The 22,307-nt window shown below is 29.9% G+C and overlaps 1 protein-coding gene across 6 annotated transcripts in view; it reads left to right on the forward strand.

The window, feature by feature from the left end:
- Nucleotides 1-22,307, forward strand: part of LOC126733954 (Kv channel-interacting protein 1-like) — a 300,096-nt gene that overhangs the window by 238,626 nt on the left and 39,163 nt on the right. For all 6 annotated transcript variants that reach the window (XM_050437449.1, XM_050437451.1, XM_050437450.1 and 3 more), the window contains one exon: nucleotides 5,519-5,592. In XM_050437449.1, the coding sequence (XP_050293406.1) occupies nucleotides 5,519-5,592 (74 nt within the window). The remainder of the gene's footprint in view (nucleotides 1-5,518; nucleotides 5,593-22,307) is intronic.

The following is a 22,307-nucleotide window of genomic DNA, read 5'->3' on the forward strand; positions in this document are numbered from 1 at the left end:
TTGTCCAAGAATTATACGTAAAATCACCCGGGGTATTTATTAGTGGGTGGAGATGTTGTTTATGGGAAAACGTACTTTATGGAGGACATAAACACGAATTAAATTTAGCAAAAGCAATATGGAGCCGCCGGTCGTCCATTTATCTTGGTTAAGTTTGCTACAACTGGCCCTGTGGGGAGACGTTCGATTTTGTTTTGAATTGGGATGCTGTCAGGAAGAGATGGATTTCAATGTTTAACTGATATGGAAGGGAAATCGACGAAATTTGTTTGATGTTCCTTTTTTTTTAATTTTATAAGAGCTTTATGGGAATCGTACTGAAGAGTAAATCCAAAAATTTATTGCTCCAAATTGGGTCATATTTCTCATATTTTTTAGACATTTGAAATAATTTTCTTTTTATTCCAAGCATTTAGCGTTATTTTATTGAATGATTTAATTACCCATTACACATTTTTTTTTTAAATATTTACTAGCTTAAAGTTAGTTGCCATTGGCTTTTTGTTAGGTTTTATAACCGCGATGTCTTCCTAATTTGTCTCGTGAATATTTCTTTAGTTGCTTACTATACTTATGCATGTACATTTATTTTTTGAGTTTATTTAGGCAAATAAAAGTATTTTAATTTGATTTGAAGTTGCTTGAACTAAATGGCAGAATGCTTAAAAGAGAATCTCTATTAGTAAAATTAAAATAAATATAAGTAAAATATTTGAGCAATAAAAACATTCTATTTTGACCTTAGAAGGACAATATAATATTGATAAAACTATAATGAACACTCTCTTAGGTTTTAAAGGAACTAGGAGTCATCTTTTGCCACTTCCAGGCAGTTGAAGGCATTCGTATTTCTAAAGGAGTTGCCTGAGCAAATTTATTTTATTTTAATATAATAAGGTCAACTTTTCTAGGCAGTTGTAGCACTCTTCCGTTAATTCCGGGTAATTAAAAGTCTTAGAGGGTTGCTTGAGGAATATTTGAACGTTATATTCGACTTTTCTAAATAGTAGGAGCAATTTTGATGGAATCAGAATCAATATCTGCTACTTCCAGGCAGTTAAAGGCCCTACAGTTTCCCAAAAGAAGGTTTCAAATGCCTGAAATATTTTTTTACTTTCAAGATTTTAAAGGCAACTTTTAGAGATATTTAAAGCAGTTTTAAAGGAATCTGTCAAATAATAATCTGTTGAATACTCAATAATTGTTGTAGTTTAGTCAGCTTTTACAGGCAGTCGAAGTAATAATTGGATAAAATTAAAGTATTTTTTTGCTACCTTCATTAATCATTATTATAAGTTAACATTTACTTAAATGAAAAAATTCTTAAAGAAATATCGGACAACTTTTAACGTTCTTCACCTATTATCATTTTGCCATCACTTCTTCTTTTTTACAACAAAAACATACTAAAGGGGCTTGTCAGATTTATTAAGTTTGCTTGGGTGCCAAACTCAATTACACAATGCCTCAATGAGAACATTTTTATTTTAATATTTGGACACAAATACAAATTCTTAAAGGAACTTTAGAAACTTGTAACATTCTGACATGGATTTGAGCTCTTATTACCGTTTTGCCATTATTTTGCCTACAAAAAGCACATATCAAACGGATTAATTAAATTTGCTTAAGTGCCACACTCAATGACAGAATGCTTAAGTGAGAACCACTAAAATAAATGAGTACAATTTTTATGATCTATTTATTATTAAATGAAAAAATTAATTATAGAAATATTAGACAATTTTTAGAACTTTAGCAATTTTACATGGACTTGAGCACCCAGTGACATTTTTGCTATCATTTTTTGTTTCTTACAGGGTAACTACTAAACCAAGTAATTAATTTGCTTGGGTGCTGAATTCAGTATATGATACCTGTACTGACAATGTAACACTCTTAAAGGATTTAGGAATTTTAAAATTAATTTAGTGAATATAGGGCCTTCCTCCCTTCTTTTTTCGACTTTATCCTATCCAGAAAAAAATTACCTTTAATGAGAGCCCCAATTTTTACAGGAAATAAAAGGACAACTTAAAGACAGATGGGACTAAAGGGACAGAATTCAGTAATAGCTCAGATTGAATAACAACTAATCAGTTGCTAAACAAGTATTATAAATGAACCAATAAAAAGATTTATAAAGAAAATTAGTCTTGTGCAGGCTTTAATTTTTTATTTTTTAATAAATTTTCGTTAATTTATTTGAGTGTACTATTGTAAAAATCCTCAATAAAACGAAGGAAAATTATTATAAATATTATAAAAAAGATTAGGACAAACTCTTTTTTACTGGACTTTTATTATTTATAATTAAAGGATTTGAGAATATAATTTAAGAATAATTAAAGGAATCCTAGAAATATGCCAACAAAATATGTCAAATTTACCAATTTTTGACATTCAGATTATATATTAAATAGTTGCAAAAAAGAACTTTATATATTTATTACGACTATGGCATACCTTAAATGGATACTAATGTCACGTTTTTATTTTTAGCCTTAATTAAATGACTTATATTAATTAGGTTGTTCATAATTTTTTAAGGGATCTACAGGAAATTGAGACAATTGAGTTTTTATAAAATGGATTTTTTTTTTTGCAAATTGTCAAAATTGTAAAAAAGCTCAAAAATCAAGAAAATTGAAATACTAGAAATTCGTCTAGGCATACCTAATTTATTTTTTTTTTGTCAAATTTTTTATATGAAATAAATTAATTATCAGTAAGTTAAAAATCAATATACTCATGTAAATAGTATTGAAATAATGCCTAACAAATAAATGAGATTGATTTTAAAAAGAAGAATTAGGATTGCGAATAATCTTATTGGAAAAATGTGTAAAACAAAAGGCAAAAATATAAAAAAAAAGTATATTCACATTAGAAATATATGCATACAATTTATTAGGTGCTATATCTACTAAAAAACTTCTCTATAAATAATTCATAAAATTCACTTGTCGTTTTCGTTTGTCACTTAATATCGCTGGTCTTTTATATCTGTATTCTTACTCGCTGTATTTTATTTGTCATATTTTCTTTTTTATTCCTTTAAAAAGCGCAATAAAGCTCATTGGTGCAAAGAATAATAGTCTTTTTTTCAAATGAAGTATACCCTAATTTTAGATAATTAAAACACACACATAAACCATTAAACTTTGTCTCCTAGAAATTTAGACAGGAATTATTTGATTTGAATAATTCGAAGCCTATTGCAGTATTTATTAAGGAATTTATAAAAAAATGCAAAAAATTGCATTTTTATGTTATAGCGGAATTTTTTAAGAATACTGCTAATATGATCCTAACATTTACAAATTAATTCTAATTGTAGGTCATGACTATTAATTTATTAAAAAGGTAAAAGAAAATTATGATAATATATTATTGTGCTTTCTTTCTACTGTTTCCTATTTAATTTATTAATATTTTCAAAATAAACACTATTAAACCTAATTAGGTAAAAAACATGCACACGCATTTTGTGCTAAAAACAATCGTTATTATATTTAACGAAAAGCAAATAAAGACGCTTTTTTTTGAGAACAGTATGTTGGTTTAAAACAACTAATTGTGTTTCTGTCCTCTTTTGTCGTTTTCGCATTAAATGGTATGTAAACATTATTTTTTCTCCTTTTCTTTCTTTTCTATTTTAATTTGTTTTTCTTCTCTGGAACTCCTAAAAAAAGTATATTCTACCAATTTCAGAACATTAATATCTATCATAGATCCGAAATAAGTAACAATTTGATTAGTTTTTATAATTTTTTTACGTATTTGGATTTTTGTAAATAATTTACTAATTTATAGGGGTCCTATTAAGGAACCATTAAATCCTTGAAATTTTCTGGCATGTCATATTTACCTGGAAAAGTCTATTTTCCTATCAGTTCTGCTTGAAAAAATCAGTTAAGGTCCTTGGAAAAATCATTTTTACTAAAATAACGTTAAAAGATCCTTTAGTTTACAAATAAAATTAATATTTTATTAATTCTTAGGCAAAATATTTTTTTTTAAATCATAGAAAATTATTGCGAAATTATGATTTAAAAACCCAAATAAATAGCAAGGGTTTAACAGAGAGGAAATAGCTATTAAGAGTTGATGCTATTTTTCCAAAAAAAAATTAAATACCATTTTTCTAGTAAAAGACTTCCAATTACACAGTAACCAAACACATACCAAAACACAAATGTAAAAAAATGTTTCAAGAAATTAATTTAATAACATTGAATGCCCCCCATATTGGACCGTTTCATTACACATTCATTATTCATTCATTAATATTAAAGAGACAAGCCGAATAGGAATTAAATTGAAATTGTCCAGTTGTGTTTTATTTAATCGATTCAATAGCAATTTTAATTAAAAACCGTTATTAATAATTGTTATTGTTGCAATTTTCACGCTAATATGAAGTAAGTAAAATGAACAATTCAATTAGAGCGACTTAATTAAAATATAAAAATGAAATTCGATGCATCAATACGAAAGTCCAAATTGGCTTCGAGGATTTTCGAAATATAAAACTTCCCTGGATCCAGTATACCAACAACATTAATTCTGGATATTTTGTTTAATGGAGAAACACGTTTTGACGTTTAATCGCGGTAATGGAAGGATTTGCTCTCCGGCATAAATGTTTGTTTGCATTGAAATTGCAACACATTTGTCACACCGAAATGGATTTTTAATGGAAAGTAATTGGCGGGGTGAAGGTGGATTTACGTTTTTACAATGTTCCTTTTTTTCAAAATTAATTGGACCGTAAATGATCGACGAGCCGAATAATGTTTATTGATGATTTTTTGTCGTTTTTAGGGCTTTTCAAAGTCTATTGTTTACGTAATTAGTCCATGAATTTTGGGTTCAAAGAGTAAAAATAAAAAAATGAATTTTGCTCAGTACCTCTTTTTTCTTGCACTCCAAATTATCCTCAAATACTCGTTTCAAAATTCTCTACATATAATAAAAATAAGGCCGTTTAAAACCTGAAAAAATACTCCATGTACATCCCTTGGATTACATAAACATTTTATATCTAATCCAAAATAAACACAGAAGCTTTATCAAAAAAAAAAATGAAAAACAAATTGAATCCCTTTAGGAAAAAAAAATCTAACGCCTCGAATTTTTCTTCAAAACCTAATAAATCCAAACGAATTTCCCAGGATAAATTAGACGTGACTTGACAGCACTGCGCCTGCGTTGTTACATTATTAAACGGGGTTAAAATCCCCTAACCGCCCTCTCAAAGAAAAATAATGAATTTTACGAGATGCCGAATTTACTTTTCGTCCTAAAATTTTACAAAAAAAAAAACACGAATTTAAGTGGATTTTTTTCCCGTACAAGACCTTCGAGATAAAATGGGGCGAAAAGGAATTCCCGGGGTGAACTTTTGTCATTAAGAAACGGTCGAAAAAAACACGTTCCTATTTAAGTCTGATTTATGTGTTTTAGGGATTAAAATGTATTAAGTAAAGTGGGAATTAATTGTTTTTTTTTTCAGCCAACAGTAGTCAATATGCTCATTTTGTCTTTAATACACTGGACCAAGACCATAGCGGACTGATCAGTTTTGAGGTAAGCGAGTTATAAATAAATAAATAAATATAAAATAAATGTTATATAACTTTTTTACTTGTATTTTTAAGAATTTACAAATTTTTCTTACCTTCTTTTTAATTGATTTAATTTTTTTGTAATGTTAATGTGTTATTATTTAATTGTAACCTTCTTCGTGTAGTTGATATTTTGATTATTGTATTCTTAGTCTTCTTTCATTCTTATTTAATCTTGCAAATATTTTATTTTTTTCTTAAATTTTCTTTAATTTTTTAGCTTTTTAATGCTCAATTTTTAAATTTTCTACACTCCATTTTTTTAAAATTTGGCAGATTTTAATTAATTTGGAACCAAGATTATCAAGTTAAGTAATTTAAAAAAAATAACTGTAAAAGACTAAAAAATTAATGTACATAAGAGGAATAAAACAAAAAATCAAGGAAGAAAAAAATAAAAAGAGGCACATATTGTTATCATATATAATTTAAGTGATTTTAATTTTTTTTAATTTCCTCTGATATTTTAAGGTTATCACTTTTTTCTTATATTCTTTAGTCAGTGATTTGTTTCTTCTAATATTTATCTGCTCATTTCTCTGGGCATAAATATTTTTTTAATTTACTTTTTGTCGATTTTTTAGATTTTTGTAATTTTTCTTCTGATTGAATTTATTAGTTTATTTTTTTTTAGTCTTTTCCCAATTTTGTTTTATTTCTCTCTTAAGATGGCCAGTCAAAGGATTGAATTTTTTTCTTATTGTCTTTTACTTTTAATTTTTTTTTTCAGTCAATATTTTTTATTATATTTTAGACATTATCTATTATAGTATGTTTAAATTTTTTGTATACTTTCCCTTTTATTTTTTTTGTTTCCAATTTTTATTTATAGTTTCTTTTGAATTATCAATTGTTTACCAAAATAATTATTAAGAAATCCAATGGACAAAATAGAAATAAATACGAATTAATAAAAAAATTAACGAAGTTAAAAAAGAGACGTAGAATGGAAATTTAATTGATTTTATTAATTTTTTGTTTCCTCTTTCTTTCTCTTCTTTAGAGATTTATTTCTACTAGTATTTATCTCCAGGTTTGTCTGTATATCCATATATTTTTGTTTCATTTCTTTTTGTCGATTTCTTAGCACTTTGTTTTATAATTTAACTTTTTCTTTATCAATTTTTTATTTTATTATTAGGTTAATTAATTTTTGTATATATGTTAATTTTGTCTTAAAATGCTATTACCGGTCTAGGGATTAAATTTTCTTTTTATTGCGGGTCTATTTCTATTTTTTATTTACTTTTGTTAGTTTATTTATTTTTATTAGTGGCTTTTTATAACTTTTTTGATGAACGAGAATGATTTATAAGCAAATTTTGTAAAGAAAAAAAATTAATATGAATAAAAAAAATTACTAAACAATTGAAAAAGAGTCTAACAAATATGATTTTATTAAGGAAAATAAAAGTTGAAAAAACCAATAGAAAGAAAACCAAAGAAGTGAGATGGTAAATTAAATCAAATAGCATGTATAAATTAAATCAATTTAAAGAAAAATTAGTTAAAACAAAAGAATAATACAATATAAAATAGAAAAGATTCGATTAACGAAAGATAAAAAGAATATTTAAAAAAACAGTCTTTGATTTATATGCAAAGAAGAGAAAAACTAAAAAATAACTACCTAAAATGTAAACCTAATAATTCTCTCTTTTTAATTGTGTGTTTTTTTTTCGCTATCTTATTTTTCTTTTTTTTATTTACATTTTTTTTGGTGTTCCTGTTCCATTTTATTTCGTTGCTCTATTTTTAATCTTTATTTTCGTTTGTTTTTTCAAACTTTTTCTACGTTTTTTTATATTTATTGCCTAATTCAATTATGTATTTTTTTTAGTTAAAAAAAATAAATACGAATAATAACAAAAATTAAGTAGCAAATTACTCGTTTCTTTTTTTAGGTTTTATCATTTTTTTGTTTAAATTTCTTTCACTCTAAATTCTTTTACATTTTTTTTGGTAGTCTTTCCTATACCTTTTCATTAATTTACATTTTAATAGTCTTGTTCATTCACTTTTTTGATTTTCTTAGCCTTTTTCTTAATATTTCAGACTGTATTTTTTTTCCCTAAATTTTCTTCTGTGTTTTATATTTTTTTTTATTTAAATTTCTGTATTTTAATAAGTCAAAATAAATATTAATTGATATATAAATAAAAAAATTATAATCAATCCAGAAAATTATTTTTTTATAATGGACTAAAGGACAATACAATGTCTAATGAATAAAAATATAGAAATAAAAAACACTAAAAAATTTAAGAAATAAATAAAAAATCAATGTCTTTAATTAAAGAAATTTGTTGGTTTTTATATACGTTGCGTTCTAAAATAAGGAAAAAAGCATTTATTAATTTTTTGTCTATTTTGTCTTATTTTCCATTTATTTTCAATCATTAGTATTTTCCTAACTTTTTTTTCTTTGTAGCTTTATGTATTTGTTTTTGTGATTCTTCTTTTTTTGTTATTTCTCCTTACTGTTTTTCCCATTTCACTGCACTCTATTATTGGTTAAATGCAGTTCTTTATCATCTTTTTTTTTATTAATTTACGTTCTTATGGCCTTAATAAATTATTTTAAATTTTAATAAAAACAAAATTCATTAAACTACATAAAAACTCTAACATCAAAATATCGAATTATAAAAATCAAGCAATAAAAAAGATACATAAAATACATTAAAAAAAGATACAAAATCGATAGAAAACTAAATAGAACCAACATTGTAAAAATAAAATAATTTATAAGCAAATAAATAACATAAAGCCTTTTTGGTATAATTATTTAAATTATTATTGTATATTTTTAATTTTTTTATTCTTTCGCGGATTTCGGTTTTATTCCCTTTTTTAAATTTAATTTTCTGTATTTATTAAATATAAATGATTAATTAATATAATTAATAAAAAATAACAATTCTTACGTCATGTTGTTCTCTTTTTTGTCCTTATTAGCTCTTTTACTATTTTTTCATTATTCTTTTTTTTTTGTGTCCTAAACGAATACATATACAAAAATAGAAAAAACCGATATAGAAAAAAAAATTAGTTAATCAAGAAAAAAAAACACAAAAACAAGACACGAAAGTTGAGAAAATAATCCAGAAATAAAAAATGTAAAAGTTGGAGAAAAAAAAATGTATCTGTCTAAAAACAATTTAATAAAGAATCTCATGATTCTTATTAATATAAAAAAATTATTAAAAATTTAAGAAAAAATTAAAAATCATATTTTCTTAATAGAAAAAAATTTATTGTCTTTATTCTATTTATTTTTTAAATAATAAAAAAATTGCAGATATAGAAGTATTTAATTTCTCTTTTTATTATGTTTTTTTTATATGTCTTACTGTGAGATCTTACGGTGATCCTTTTTTGCTTTTAGGAAATGATTTATTTGCTTCGTATATTTTACAGTTTTTATTGCCTTAATAAAAAAAATCAATTTTAATAAAAATATATGAGATAATCACAATTAGATCAACAACTTTTAAGTAAAACTAAAAAATAAATCCTATAGAAATTCTTAATTAAAATAAAACTTAAATTACATAAAAAGTGTAAAATAAAAATTAAAAATTTCAAAAATAAAATGGCAAAATAAATATATAAAATACACGTAGACAAAAAAGTTAAAATGTAAAATCGGTAACTAAAGTTTATCAACATTGTAAATAGCGTAAAACTTAATTTAGATGAAAAATATAATATATACAGTTTTAAAAAATACAAATAATTTTTTTATTTAATTATTGAAAATTTTTCACCTTTGCATTTGTATGTAGCTAATATGCCAATAAATATTATAACTATTATTATCCTTGCTTCTTAAATAAAAAAGCGACAAGATATCAGTTATTTTCCCACTTTTTACTCGTTTTCACTCACTACCTTAATTTTTTCCCATTAATTTTTCTTTTTTTTAGCATTAAATTTTCTTGTAAATTTTTATTTTAACCTTTTCTTTTAACTTTATTTTAATCTATCGTAAATTCCTCGCCTTCTCATTGTTTTGAGACTTGTTTCTTTTCAAATTGATTTTTTTACATAATTTCCTCTCTCTCTCTCTCTCTCTGTTCCTTTTCGAATCCCGTTTGTAATTTTTACCACATAATTTTATGATAATTTCTTTGCATTTTTCATATTTATTGTCTTTCCTTACTATTTTTTTCTCTCTCAATATTTTCACAATCTTCTTGATTCTTCCATTGTTACCTTGTTAATACATTATTAATCGTCGGCATACGGCGTACATGCCTGTCGTCAGCACTCGTACATATTCGCCTTTTAGGCTAATCGAATCCAGGCTTGTCCATAACTATGTATGTTCTTGTACCTGTTGAAAGTGTAAAATTTATTATAAAGAAAACCCCCTTTAGAGCCTTTAGGGTGGTCCCAAGCCGCTTAAAAATACAATAAATCAAGCTAAAAAAGCCCAAGTACGTCCTTCGGACATAAATTTATTAGTTCCAACACAGTTTCACCCGAGGAAACTCGAGGTGAAATTGGTGCCGGTGGCTCTTGACCCCCAGGTAAAATATTGCTTGTATGGAAGATATATTAGGACGGATTTTGTTAATTTTACACGGATATAGTGGACTTTTTCCTCCTCGTTTTATTGCAACAATTGCGTATCAACATTAAATCTCTGTGTGATATCCACAAAATTGTACAATTTTCTTTTATGTCCGCTATAAAACTAGAACGCTACATCTTTTATCACGAGACGACAATGATATATAGCCCCCTACCCCTGTTCCGTTCAAATTCTATTATTTTCCAGGATCTTTTCAGGGTATTGTTGGTCCCTTATCTAGGATATAATAAATAAAGTATCCTGCCGTATACCTGGAGGAGGGCTATTTTGATTTATCGAAACGTAAACGTCACAGTTCGGAAGTCAACGACACCCGGAGTCTTCCGGAATTTCTCTTCGTCGATAGACGGGAGAAATAGACAAAAATGGAGCTACTCGGGATTTAGTAGTCTTGAGGGAAAACGAGAATTGTTTTGTACATAGGCGGAGATGCAGTTTTTGATAGGAAGACCAAAGAAGTTACTTATTTATGAATTTAAAGGCATCTCTCTGTATTTCACAGAATTTTCTACTAGAATTCAGTTTTTAGTCCAGGTATTTGAAAGCTTTTTGGAAGTATTAAAAATAATATTTTCGAGGCATTGGAATTAACCTTTCATAATTACCTTTGAATTGATTTTCTAATTCTTCTCCAGGGGTTGATTACCACAGGTATTTCACTAAAGGTGTTAATTTTTATTTATAAAAGAAACCTCGAGATTCTTAATTTTACTTTTTGTTTGATGTGGCAACGACGCTTGAGCGAGTCCCCACGAACCGGGACGAGTCCACTCGAATTTCCCCACAGACCAGCAGAACACATTGCTCTGTAAAGCACTGTTGCCATATATGCATTAATCTCTCATTTATTTCATTCTAATTTCATTCATTTATTTCATTCACTCCCAATCTAAACCAAGTGGTACAATAAATTCATCCGGATATATTTGCCCTATTTCCATCCCTCCTCCCCCTTCGCCGCATTTTAACCGGAAGTAAATTTGTCCGTAAGTCACGTGACGGCCGTTTAATTTATGTCCAGAGGTCTCTGGTTGTCACGTAGCGGCACATCTGAAGGATTTTAAATTAACTATCCCTTGGATGTGTTTGCCAGTGGCAGCTGTGAAAAGGGGTTCAAATTGGTTTTTACATCTAAACTTTGGAATTCGCTTATTATAATTGTATTATAATTGTACAATACCATACATTAAAGAACTGTTATGATATAATGACACAGGTAAACGAGAGATTTAAAAATTTAAAGAACTTTCTTTTTTTAACTCTTCAGAAATCTCACCAGTAGTAAAAACGTTATTTTGATACCTGTTTTGAATTAATTAAAACTAATACTGTTACATGACGTAACAGTCATCTGGAAAAGAGTTACTTTTCTGTTCTAATTAAATTCCAAAGCAAGGTTCCCATGTATTTCAAAAACACTATAATAGTGCTGTTTCTTTGCCTGGTTTTCTACTAGAGCACCATGTAAATTTACGAGGTATGTATTTCCAGCACGATAGTGTTCCAGAACATTTTGATATAGAATTAACTATTAAAATTCATTTAGTATTTCAAAATGTTTATTCTGACAAATGACATTTTTTGATCTGACAATTGACAGGTTTTGTTCGGCAACGACGCACTATTTTTTTGTGATCTAGGAGACGCTTAGAGGCAGTCAAACTGACTCAGACTCTGGTAATAGACCCTCAGATTACCTTTAAACACTTGGAAGAAGCTTAGGGATACTTAAAAGCCACTTACAGGCAGTCAAATTGACTCGGATGTCTGGAATAGATCGCCTAATTATTTTCAAGTATCTGGAAGAAGTTCTTGAGTACTAAAAGGACACTTACAGGCATTCTAACTGACTCATAATCTTGGAAGATATCCTCAGATTATCTTTAAGTGCTGGGAATAAATTTCAGTACTTAGGAGGCTCTTGCAGGCAGTCAAACTGACTCAGATTCCTGAAAAACACCTTCCCATTACTTTCAAATACTTGGAAGAAGTTTTTCAATACATAAAAAAAACTTACAGGCAGTAAAACTGACTGAGACCCTTAGAATAGACCCTCAGAAAACCTAAAAATATTTGGAAGAAGTTTATGGATACTAAGGAGACTTACAGGCAGTCAAACTGACTCAGACTCTTGGAATAGACACTCAGAGTACCTGCAAATACTTGGAAGAACTTTATGGACATTGAGGAGACTTACAGGTAGTCAAATTAACTTAGATACCCAGAATAGATTGCCTAATTATTTTCAAGTACCTGGAAGAAGGTTTTGAGTACTAAAAGGATACTTACAGGCATTCTAACTGACTCATACTCTTGGAAGATATCCTCAGATTATCTTCAAGTTCTGAAAATAAATTTGAGTACTTAGGAGGCTCTTACAGACAGTCAAGCTGACTTAGACGCTTGGAATAGACCCTCAGATTAGCTTTAAATGCTTGAAAGAAGCTTATGGATACTTAGCAGACTCTTACAGGAAGTCGAACTTACTGAGATTCTTGGAATATATCCTTCAAATTACCTTCAAGGGCTTGGAATAAATTTGAGTACTTAAGAGATTCTTATAGGCAGTCAAACTGACTCAGACTCTTAAAATAGACCCTCAGAGTACCTGCAAGTACTTGGGAGAAATTTATTGAGGACACTTACAGGCAGTCAAATTAACTCAGATGCCTGGAATAGATCGCCTAATAATTTTCAAGTACGTGGAAGAAGTTCTTGAGTACTAAAAAGACACTTACAGGCATTCTAACTGACTCATACTCTTGGAAGTTACCCTCAGATTACCTTTAAGGGCTTAGAATAAATTTGAGTACTTGGGAGACTCTTACAGGCAGTCAGACTTACTCAGACTCTTGGAATAGACCCTCAGAGTACCTGCAAACACTTAGAAGTTTATGGATATTGAGGAAACATACAGGCAGTCAAATTGACTCAGATGCCTGGAATAGATCGTCTAATTATCTTTAAGTACCTGGAAGAAGTTCTTGAGTACTAAAAAGACACTTACAGGCATTCTAACTGACTCATACTCTTGGAAGTTACCCTCAGATTACCTTCAAGGGCTTAGAATAAATTTGAGTACTTGGGAGACTCTTACAGGCAGTCAGACTTACTCAGACTCTTGGAATAGACACTCAGAGTACCTGCAAACACTTAGAAGTTTATGGATATTGAGGAAACATACAGGCAGTCAAATTGACTCAGATGCCTGGAATAGATCGTCTAATTATCTTTAAGTACCTGGAAGAAGTTTTTGAGTACTAAAAAGACACTTACAGGCAGTCAAATTGACTCAAACTCTTGTAATAGACCCTCAGAATATCTGCAAACTCTTGGAAGAAGTTTATGAATATTGAGGAGACTTACAGGCAGTCAAACTGACTACTCTTGCAATATACCCTCAGATTACCTTCAAACGCTTAAAAGAAGCCTGTGGATTCTTTATAGTATTTCTATAGACTATCTAAGGATGTAATCGATTTCGAAATCGTTGGATCGGGAAGCATTTCTAAGGGCCGCCAAGATCGTCGGACTTAAATCCAATAGACTTTTTTCGTAGGGTTCTTTCTAAGAGAAAAGGTTTACAGTGGTCCAATGCCAATAAAAAAAAATTCTTATTTTCAACTGAAGCGTCAATATTATAATCATAAAGAAAGGATTACTTTAGTATGTGAATACATTTTTTCAGGGTCTTCGAACTAAAAAAATACTTGCAGTAGTTAATTACTAATTCAGATTAAATAACTTTGACGATTTTAAAGATTACGTTTTTCAAAAATAACTATTTTATTATTAGAATCTCGGAAAGTAGATAATTTGCGAATATTCTGGATACAGGGTTAAAAAATGATAATTATCATTTTATTAGGCAAGACAGGTAAGGACATAATGTTGAGTGAATGCTTATAAACTATAGAGCATGTATTTATTAAGAGTCATTGTCAAAAGGAGGACATTATTGCGGGAAATATTTATAGACCTCACAATGCAAATTTCCATGAATTTTTTAGCTATTTTAAGAATATTTTAATAGAATATTTTATAAAATATAACAACATTTTTAAGCCTTGGAGACTTTCGAAAACTGACATATTAAATATTTAAAAAATATTCTAAAGTTTTCAATTTGGAGCAGATCATAACACCCCTACAAGGGTGTCAAACTGCAGCTTATCATTAATTGACTTATTATATAGTTTTACAAGTTGCTGGAGTAGAGAAGATAAACATCTTAGATCAATATGCTAATGTACGTAAATTTTGATTTTATTACTTATTCAAATATCTTTAAATATCACTCGATAAGTGGAATTTGACTTGGAAATTATGAAAAATGGGATTCAATTTATCTAGCAGATGGTATATATGAAAAAGTAAACATTTCTGCCGGTTCCATTTTCGATATTTTTGATATAGATGCACCATTGGAAATAGGGAGTACAATAATAAAAAATATAGTCCTTAGTTAACTGACAATGTCAGCCTGTTATTAAAATAAAGAAATCAGGCACTAAATTGTTAATAAGCCGAGTATTGGGATTATTGTAAGCAACTGAGAAACTTTACAACTAACGCTATTAGATTGGAAAAAGGCTTAATTGACTAAAAAATTGAAAAATAGTAACGATAAGATAGTGTGGAGAATTAAAGAAGTTAAACATGTTGAAACATTATAAAACAATAAATATTAGAACCAAATGAAATGAATAAGTTATTTTAAATTAACATTTTTATTTTTCCGTTTATATTTGAAAAGCTAATATGACTGTTGCTAGATTTAGTAATTTAAAAAAATTTCATAGATTTCCATTGCTTTTTTTGATCTGTGTCAATATGATCCCATTATTTTTGAGAAAAAAAAAATTTAATGTCTTAATTGTATTATTAACTTAATTTTTATTTTTTAAAACTTATTACCCGGATTAATAATTTTTTATAAGCACCCTTTCTCTGCTTCATCATTTTCATTTATTTTTTTCTTCATTATTTTCTTTTATTTTTGCTATATTTACATTTTATGACTGTGATCGGAAAGAGAACTATAGTAATTATATTAATAGTAATTAGGTTTTTTTTTCATACTACGTCCCTGTGTCGGTCTGAAAACTCGCCCTTACCACTTTGAAAAGTTGGAAATTGTGTCGAACAATATCCCGACCCCTTCTTGTCTCCTTTTGAACTTTCGACTCTGGTATTCGTGTCAACACGAGCAACCAGATGTTACGACAGAGAGCCACAAAAGCCACTCGCTTTGCACAAATAACTATTTAAAAGCATAATGTGGAAATATAACTTAGGTGAACACAAAAAAATTATAAAAAGGGCAAAATTATGCCTAAACAACCGAACGTTCTCACCATATAAATTTAGCAATTTACGCTTTTCAATTTGATCCGGGCCGGGGGTACATATATACATACGGAAAACCCTCCTCTCTCTCTCTCCTAAAATGTTGGCGCGCGGGCAATATCCTTAAATAATATTCCTTAGGGAGACGAGGGAAACTGGGGAAGTGTATGATATAAAATACGGAAAAGTTTTATGGCAACTAAAACGTTTTAGCCCGTATTGAATGTGTTAAAAGTAAATTTGAACAGGGGATAAGGGTTTTTTTTCTACATGGGAAATGCGATCCTTTTTACGTGCGAAAGAGTATAATAGGATGAGACAAGTCGGATAATGGTTTGATATTTGAATTGTTACGTTTACTGATGGAAATAACCGAAGAAAGTTTTTTTTTCGAATTGTTCTCTACCACCATTAAATTGTGAAATAAAAGTCTTTTATAGAATTCGGGTGACACGAAAAAAAGGGCAGTCATTTGGAAGGCTTGTAGAAAGCATATTGAACCGTGGAGTTTCAAACTAAGAATTCGCATTTCCTTAATAATTTGACATTTCAATTGTTCAACCGAAGAAAATTTGTTTCAAATTGTTTCTCTTTTATCACCATTAAATTGTGAACAAAAGCTTTATAGAATTCAGTATTTGACACAAAAAAGAGCAGACTTTTGAAAGACTTGTAGAAAGCATATGGAACCGTGGAAATTCAATGACTAAAAAATTTACGCTTTTTCTCCAAAGGGCTTATAAAAAGTATATTGAAATTGTTTCGATTACTGGGAATGATAATCGAAAACAAAAACGAGCTTATTATATTTCACTGTGTTTATGTGTTTATTACATTAAACAGCAAAAAGTACAGCCATTTAGAAGGCAAGAAAGTGCAAAAATTGGGTATTTGTCTGTTAAAAATTCGTTTAATTAAAAAGGCTTATAGGAAGCATATTGAACCAAAGAGAGGCCCGCTTTAGGTTAATCTTGCACAGTTTGTTTGAAAAAAAAGATGTATCATCGTCGAAAGTTATCAACACTAGATCTGTTATAACCGTAATTGGATGTGCTGAATACAAATAGTTCTTGTTAATTGGAGAGTCTTAGAGGTAGTATTTGGCTAGAAAAGGGGCATTTAATTAGTAAGCCTTGTCCAGAGCATTTTAAGCCACGGAGATTTCAATATATTAGTTTTAAATTTGTTATCCAATCTTGCCAAGGTTGATTGGATAAATGAAAAGTTCAGAAATTTGGCAACAATACATTATATGGTAACTGTCGTTTACTGTACTGCGTCTTAGCATTTCTTAGAGACCTTTAGGATTGAGTGTTTAACAGGAAAAAGGACATCTTACTAGGAAGTCTTGTGGAGAGCAGTTTTTGAAACCGATGTACTTATAGAGAGCATATTGAGTAATAGTTTTTTCTTAATTGATTAACTAACTTTAATGTGATGTACATTACAAGCATTTTCTGTCGTCATTTCCGAGAGTCTTAGAATGAAGCATTTGACAGGAAAAATAGCATTTAATTAGGGAACCTTACAGAGAGCATCTTGAACCATAAAGTTGTTAAAACCGAGGATACAACAAGAAAAAAAATTGTATCGTATATAATTAGACAGGCTTAGAGGGAGTATATTGAACTATAGAGAGACTGCTATTGTAATATAAAATTAAAAATTCATTATGTGCGTAGAAGAATTTTGCCAATATTGACCATGAATTAAAAGATAAATCTGGCAACACTGGAATATTTCAAAACCATGGTTTAATGTGCTGTCTATAAACATTTATTTTTAGTTAAAATGACAAGTGACTAATGACAGTCTTGATGTAAGTCTATTTACAAACTTCCGTTAATTCAAATTAATTCATAAAAAATATATTTCTTATGTGTCACATTAAAGCGGAGAACACATATACGCGATCACGACCACGATCGCGATGGCGATCCTTGCGTTCAGAAGGTGTGGACACATATCCGCGATCGCGATTAGGCTCAGTCGAAGTGCACGCATACATAAACAGCTTATTTTAAATCTGAGGGCGGGTTAAAAGTGTCAATGGAGGATTTTGAGGAAGAGGCACTACTTCTTGCAATATTATTGGATGAAGATGAAAATTGCAATAATGATAGGCGAAGGTAATCTCAGATTGTCTAATTACTTCTCGTCCATTAGACAAGAATCCACTTAGGTTATTCTGTTTTTTTAGGATAAAATGACGGACGTTTGGGTACACGAGATTAATAAAAAACGTAAGGACGAAGGCGAATTTCATAGGTTATATCCTGAGCTCCGTAGAGACGAAAATCGATTCTATACTTACTTTAGGATGAATTTTGAATGTTTTGATGAAATAATAAATCTTATCAAGGACGATATTACAAAACAAGAAACTACATTTAGAGAACCGATTGGCGCAACAGAACGATTAGCCGTCACATTAAGGTAAGTCATAAACATTTTGTAAGCAAGTTTATTATTTCAAAGTAATATAAAGAAATTAAAGAAAAAAACACATTTTATGGAGTTAGATGGTGGTTTTACACAGATCCTCATACCAAGTTACCGGAAGAATTCAGGTCATTAGAACTTCCAGGTAGATTGCTTGGGTTTGATAATTCGTGACAGGAAGATTCATTGTCAAATGGAGATCGCAAATCCATTTCGTAAGATGAAGAAGCGGAAGCCCTTGAATAACTTGTCCCTGGCCGGCTTTGCTCCTGAGCTTCCGCCTCCTGTGCGAGTCCTTCTTCCATAATTAATTTAGCAATTTTAAATTTAATTACAGTCTGCCGTCAATTCAATAGTCTCTTCACTCTTGCAGCATATCCTTGAAATGTTAGATCTATGCTGTTGCAGTTACTTTTGATGTCAGAGTGCCTTTCATTTAAGTACTTAATAACTTTATCAGCAGATGATGAATTGTTGGGTGCTGGAAGTTCCATCGATTTTCTTTTTTTCTCTGGTCTTCGATTATGACATGAAATTTGCTTCGATGTTTCTTGGTCAGTACTTGCTTCGCTTAGTATGTTTTCAGTCATTTGTGTAGCTTCATTTTGAACGTCAGATGCTTCAATTTCTTCACTTACTCCTATGTTGGTATCAGCAATATTAGAATCTGTTACAGCAAATTGTAAGAAAGGTCGAAAACTTTCCATATGCTGTGCCCAAGGCCAGGCTTTATAGCGAGAGATCGACTTAGCTGCTTGTCCAGTTCGGGTTTTCTCGGAGCGTAAGTGTTTTGAGAAACAATCCTACAAATTTTTCCAGCGCTTCTTTAAATCGTCGCCTGCAAATAAAAATAGTACACCATTAAAACATGCCCGTTTAAATAAATCTAAATTAACAATGAAATATTTTTTGCTAATACCTTTTGCTGAAATATTTTTTATGTCCTACTCGTATAATATTATTTCATAACATCATAGTTACCAGACATATTAAATGCTATATAATACCCTAGGGCATTAACAGAAATAACTAATTAATAAATCATTCTAAAACCTCTTAAATTCTTTATTGTATAAGTCTTTTGACTGCTTGGGAATGAGATTTGCCACAGCTTTGGCAGCATTTAGGGAGGTTTTATTCGATATTTATGAAAAATTTATGATTTTATATGAAATTAATTAAGTTTTGACTTTGACACTTAACAATAATGAACACACTTTGTTTATTTAGCAACTATGTAGGTAAAAATTTCGTGATTTTAATTTTTCTTTTAATTTAACTTGGAATTTTATGAAGTAGGACATAAAATATTGTATGTACCACGGGCATTACTTGATGTCTATATCCTCGGGCAACTCACAAATCGGGCCAAAAGCCCTCTGCTTTGTAAGATTGTTGCCTTCGGGGGCATAAACATCTTCATAATACCTTTACAACATAAATAACTATTGGTATCAGAAAGAGAGATTTAAGACACCATATTTTTTCTAGATTTTTGGCAACCGGCGACTCTTACAAAACAATCGGTCACAGTTTTCGATTGGGATTTTCAACAGTTGCTATAATTGTTGAAGAGGTTTGCACTGTTATATGGAGTAAACTGCAGCCAATTTATATGCCAGAGCCCACACAAGAGCTATGGGAGAAATCAGTTTTGGGCTATGAAAACTTATGGCAGTTTCCCAACTGTTTAGGAAGCATAGACGGGAAGCACGTGACAATCAGGTGTCCCTAAAATAGTGGATCCAATTATATTTCCTACTTAAAAAAATTTTCAATTGTTCTCATGGCGATTGTTGACCCTGAATATAAATTTATTTGTGTAGATGTTGGTGCCTATGGTAAAAATAGTGATGGAGGTATCTTCGAGCAATCTGCTATGGGAAGAAGATTTGAAAATGGCACATTTAATATTCCTCCTAACAGGCCATTTGCCGGTAAAGATGATGAGGTTCCATGTGTTTTGATAGGCGATGAAGCTTTTACCTTAAGTACTTACTTAATGAGACCATTTCCCTACAGACAAGCGAGATATGACCGTAATAAAGAAAAATTCAATTACCATCTATGTAAAGCTCGTCGCGTTGTGGAAAACGCTTTTGGCATACTGGCACACAAATGGAGATTTTTTTTAGACCCTTAGAAGTAAAAGTTAGCACGGCTACAAAGCTTGTAAAAACAGCGTGTGTATTACACAACTTTTTACGGGAAAAAAATATTGACCAAAAATATCTTAATCTACAAGAACACAATGATATGCCAGTACAGGTATTCCATCCCTTGCCAGTTGATAGAAGAAGAGCGGTAAACCTAGCGTTTGGGATACGTGAAAAATTTGTTTCCCATTTCAGTAATTTGTAAAAGTATGTCACTCATAATAAACTTACACATATTATGTCCAAAAGTATGGAATTGTTAAGTATTTTTCTTGATATTTAAGATTTTACTTCTTGGTTTATTTAAACATACTTTAATTAGTTTACAACACGACTTGAACAGTGTACAGGGTGTCTCCAATTCGTGCCTCAACATGGGGAACTCCGTAACTATGGGTGATCTCCATAACAGGGTTGGTTAAATTAGACAAAAGTTGCGCATTTTTAGGCCTAACTATCGTTAGGCATATTGCCATTGCCGGCATATTTGCCATTTAAAAGATTAATAAAACCCGAACGGTCCCGAAGATAAAAAGAAAAAAAAACAAAATGTTGAAAATTTGATTTAATGTTTTTCTAAGCTTCTTTGTGATTTAATTTTAAAATACGACGATAGTTTTTTCAATTATCTTAGGGAACCGTTCGGGTTTTATTAATTTTTTAAATGTCATATTATTAAGCTCAAAATTTCGCAACTCTTCTATAATTTAACCAACCTCCCATAGTTACGGAGTTCCCCATGTTGAGCCACGAATTTGAGACACCCTGTACAATAAATTAATTTATTTATTTATATGTGTAGCTAAGTATAAATTAACAAATATATTATGTGTATACAAAACAATAGTTTATTACTTACCAGTATGGTGATTTCCCATATCCTTGGCAATGTCGTCCCATACTTTATTTTTAATACGAACATTCTTATAATCACGATGTGACATATCGAATAAAACATCATGTTTCTTTCTATGTTCAATAAATTCTTCCGTGAAATCGCCCATTTTTTAACTTACGATCCGCGATCAACGTAACCTGCTGCGTTTGATCGCCGCTGCTCGCTTTCTGGCGAGGAACGTGCGATCGAACGCTGCAGAACGCCACCGTATCGCTAACAGGTCGCGACAAGTATGTGCGGCTACATTTCTTTACTTTGGACGCGTCTGATCGCCATCGTGATCGTGATCGCGATCGTGGTCGTGATCGGGTATATGTGTTCTCCGCTTAATGAAGTATGAATTCAGCATTTTCTCTTAGTGCGTTCTTATGATCAGTGCCTTTAAAAATTATTACAGTTTCCTGTACTTACTTAAAGAAAATCTTGCCAGGTTTAACTTGCCACTAATAGGTAGCAGTTTTTCACCAATAGGGTTCGCTATACTTTGAAAACAGATAAAAAAGCGCAATAATCGTCAATCGATTGGAGCTATCTGAAAATGAAATTTCCCTTATTAAATAATCTTTTAATACCTTTTCCCAATTAAACCGGCGGGTGTTAATTATACTCTTTCATCTCTTAATAAAAAGAAATTAAAATTTTTATTGACTGAAGAGAAAAAAAAACGTCAAAGGAGAATTTTTAGTTAACCGGGTCGGAATTTTCAGATTAAAACGTCCGGCGCCGAAAGGAACATAAAAATATAATTTATTTAAATCTCGTTAAAGCGAGGCGATTTTTTTGTTTTTTTTTTTTAATCGTTAAAAATATGTAATTTTACGGAGAAAGTTTCCTTTTCTGTTTTAATTAATTTATATCCAGAAATGAAGCAGGCATAAGAGAGAAGAAGAAGTCCAATAAATAAACACAAAAAGAATGTTTTTTTTTTAAAATTTACCAATAAATCACTTATAATTCCAATAATACTAATACAAATAATAATAATAATAATAGTAACCAGAAAAGTTAAGGCGAAATCTCCATCCAGGTTTCTCATGAATTTTAAATCGATTTCCGTCCGCAAGCATCTGTGCCAGTTAAGATTAAATTAAACCTGCGGAATAATTGTTTTTGGGTGCCCCATCCCTCTAAAACCGTAGGAATGAAGGGGGCGAAGCCCGCCCAAAAGAAGTCCGCAGGGATCCGGTTAAATTGAAACCTGAAGGAAAGTTTCGGGAGATTAAAAATTGGCT

The sequence above is a fragment of the Anthonomus grandis genome, chromosome 3 (genome assembly GCF_022605725.1).
Source record: "Anthonomus grandis grandis chromosome 3, icAntGran1.3, whole genome shotgun sequence".
Lineage (NCBI taxonomy): Eukaryota > Metazoa > Arthropoda > Insecta > Coleoptera > Curculionidae > Anthonomus > Anthonomus grandis.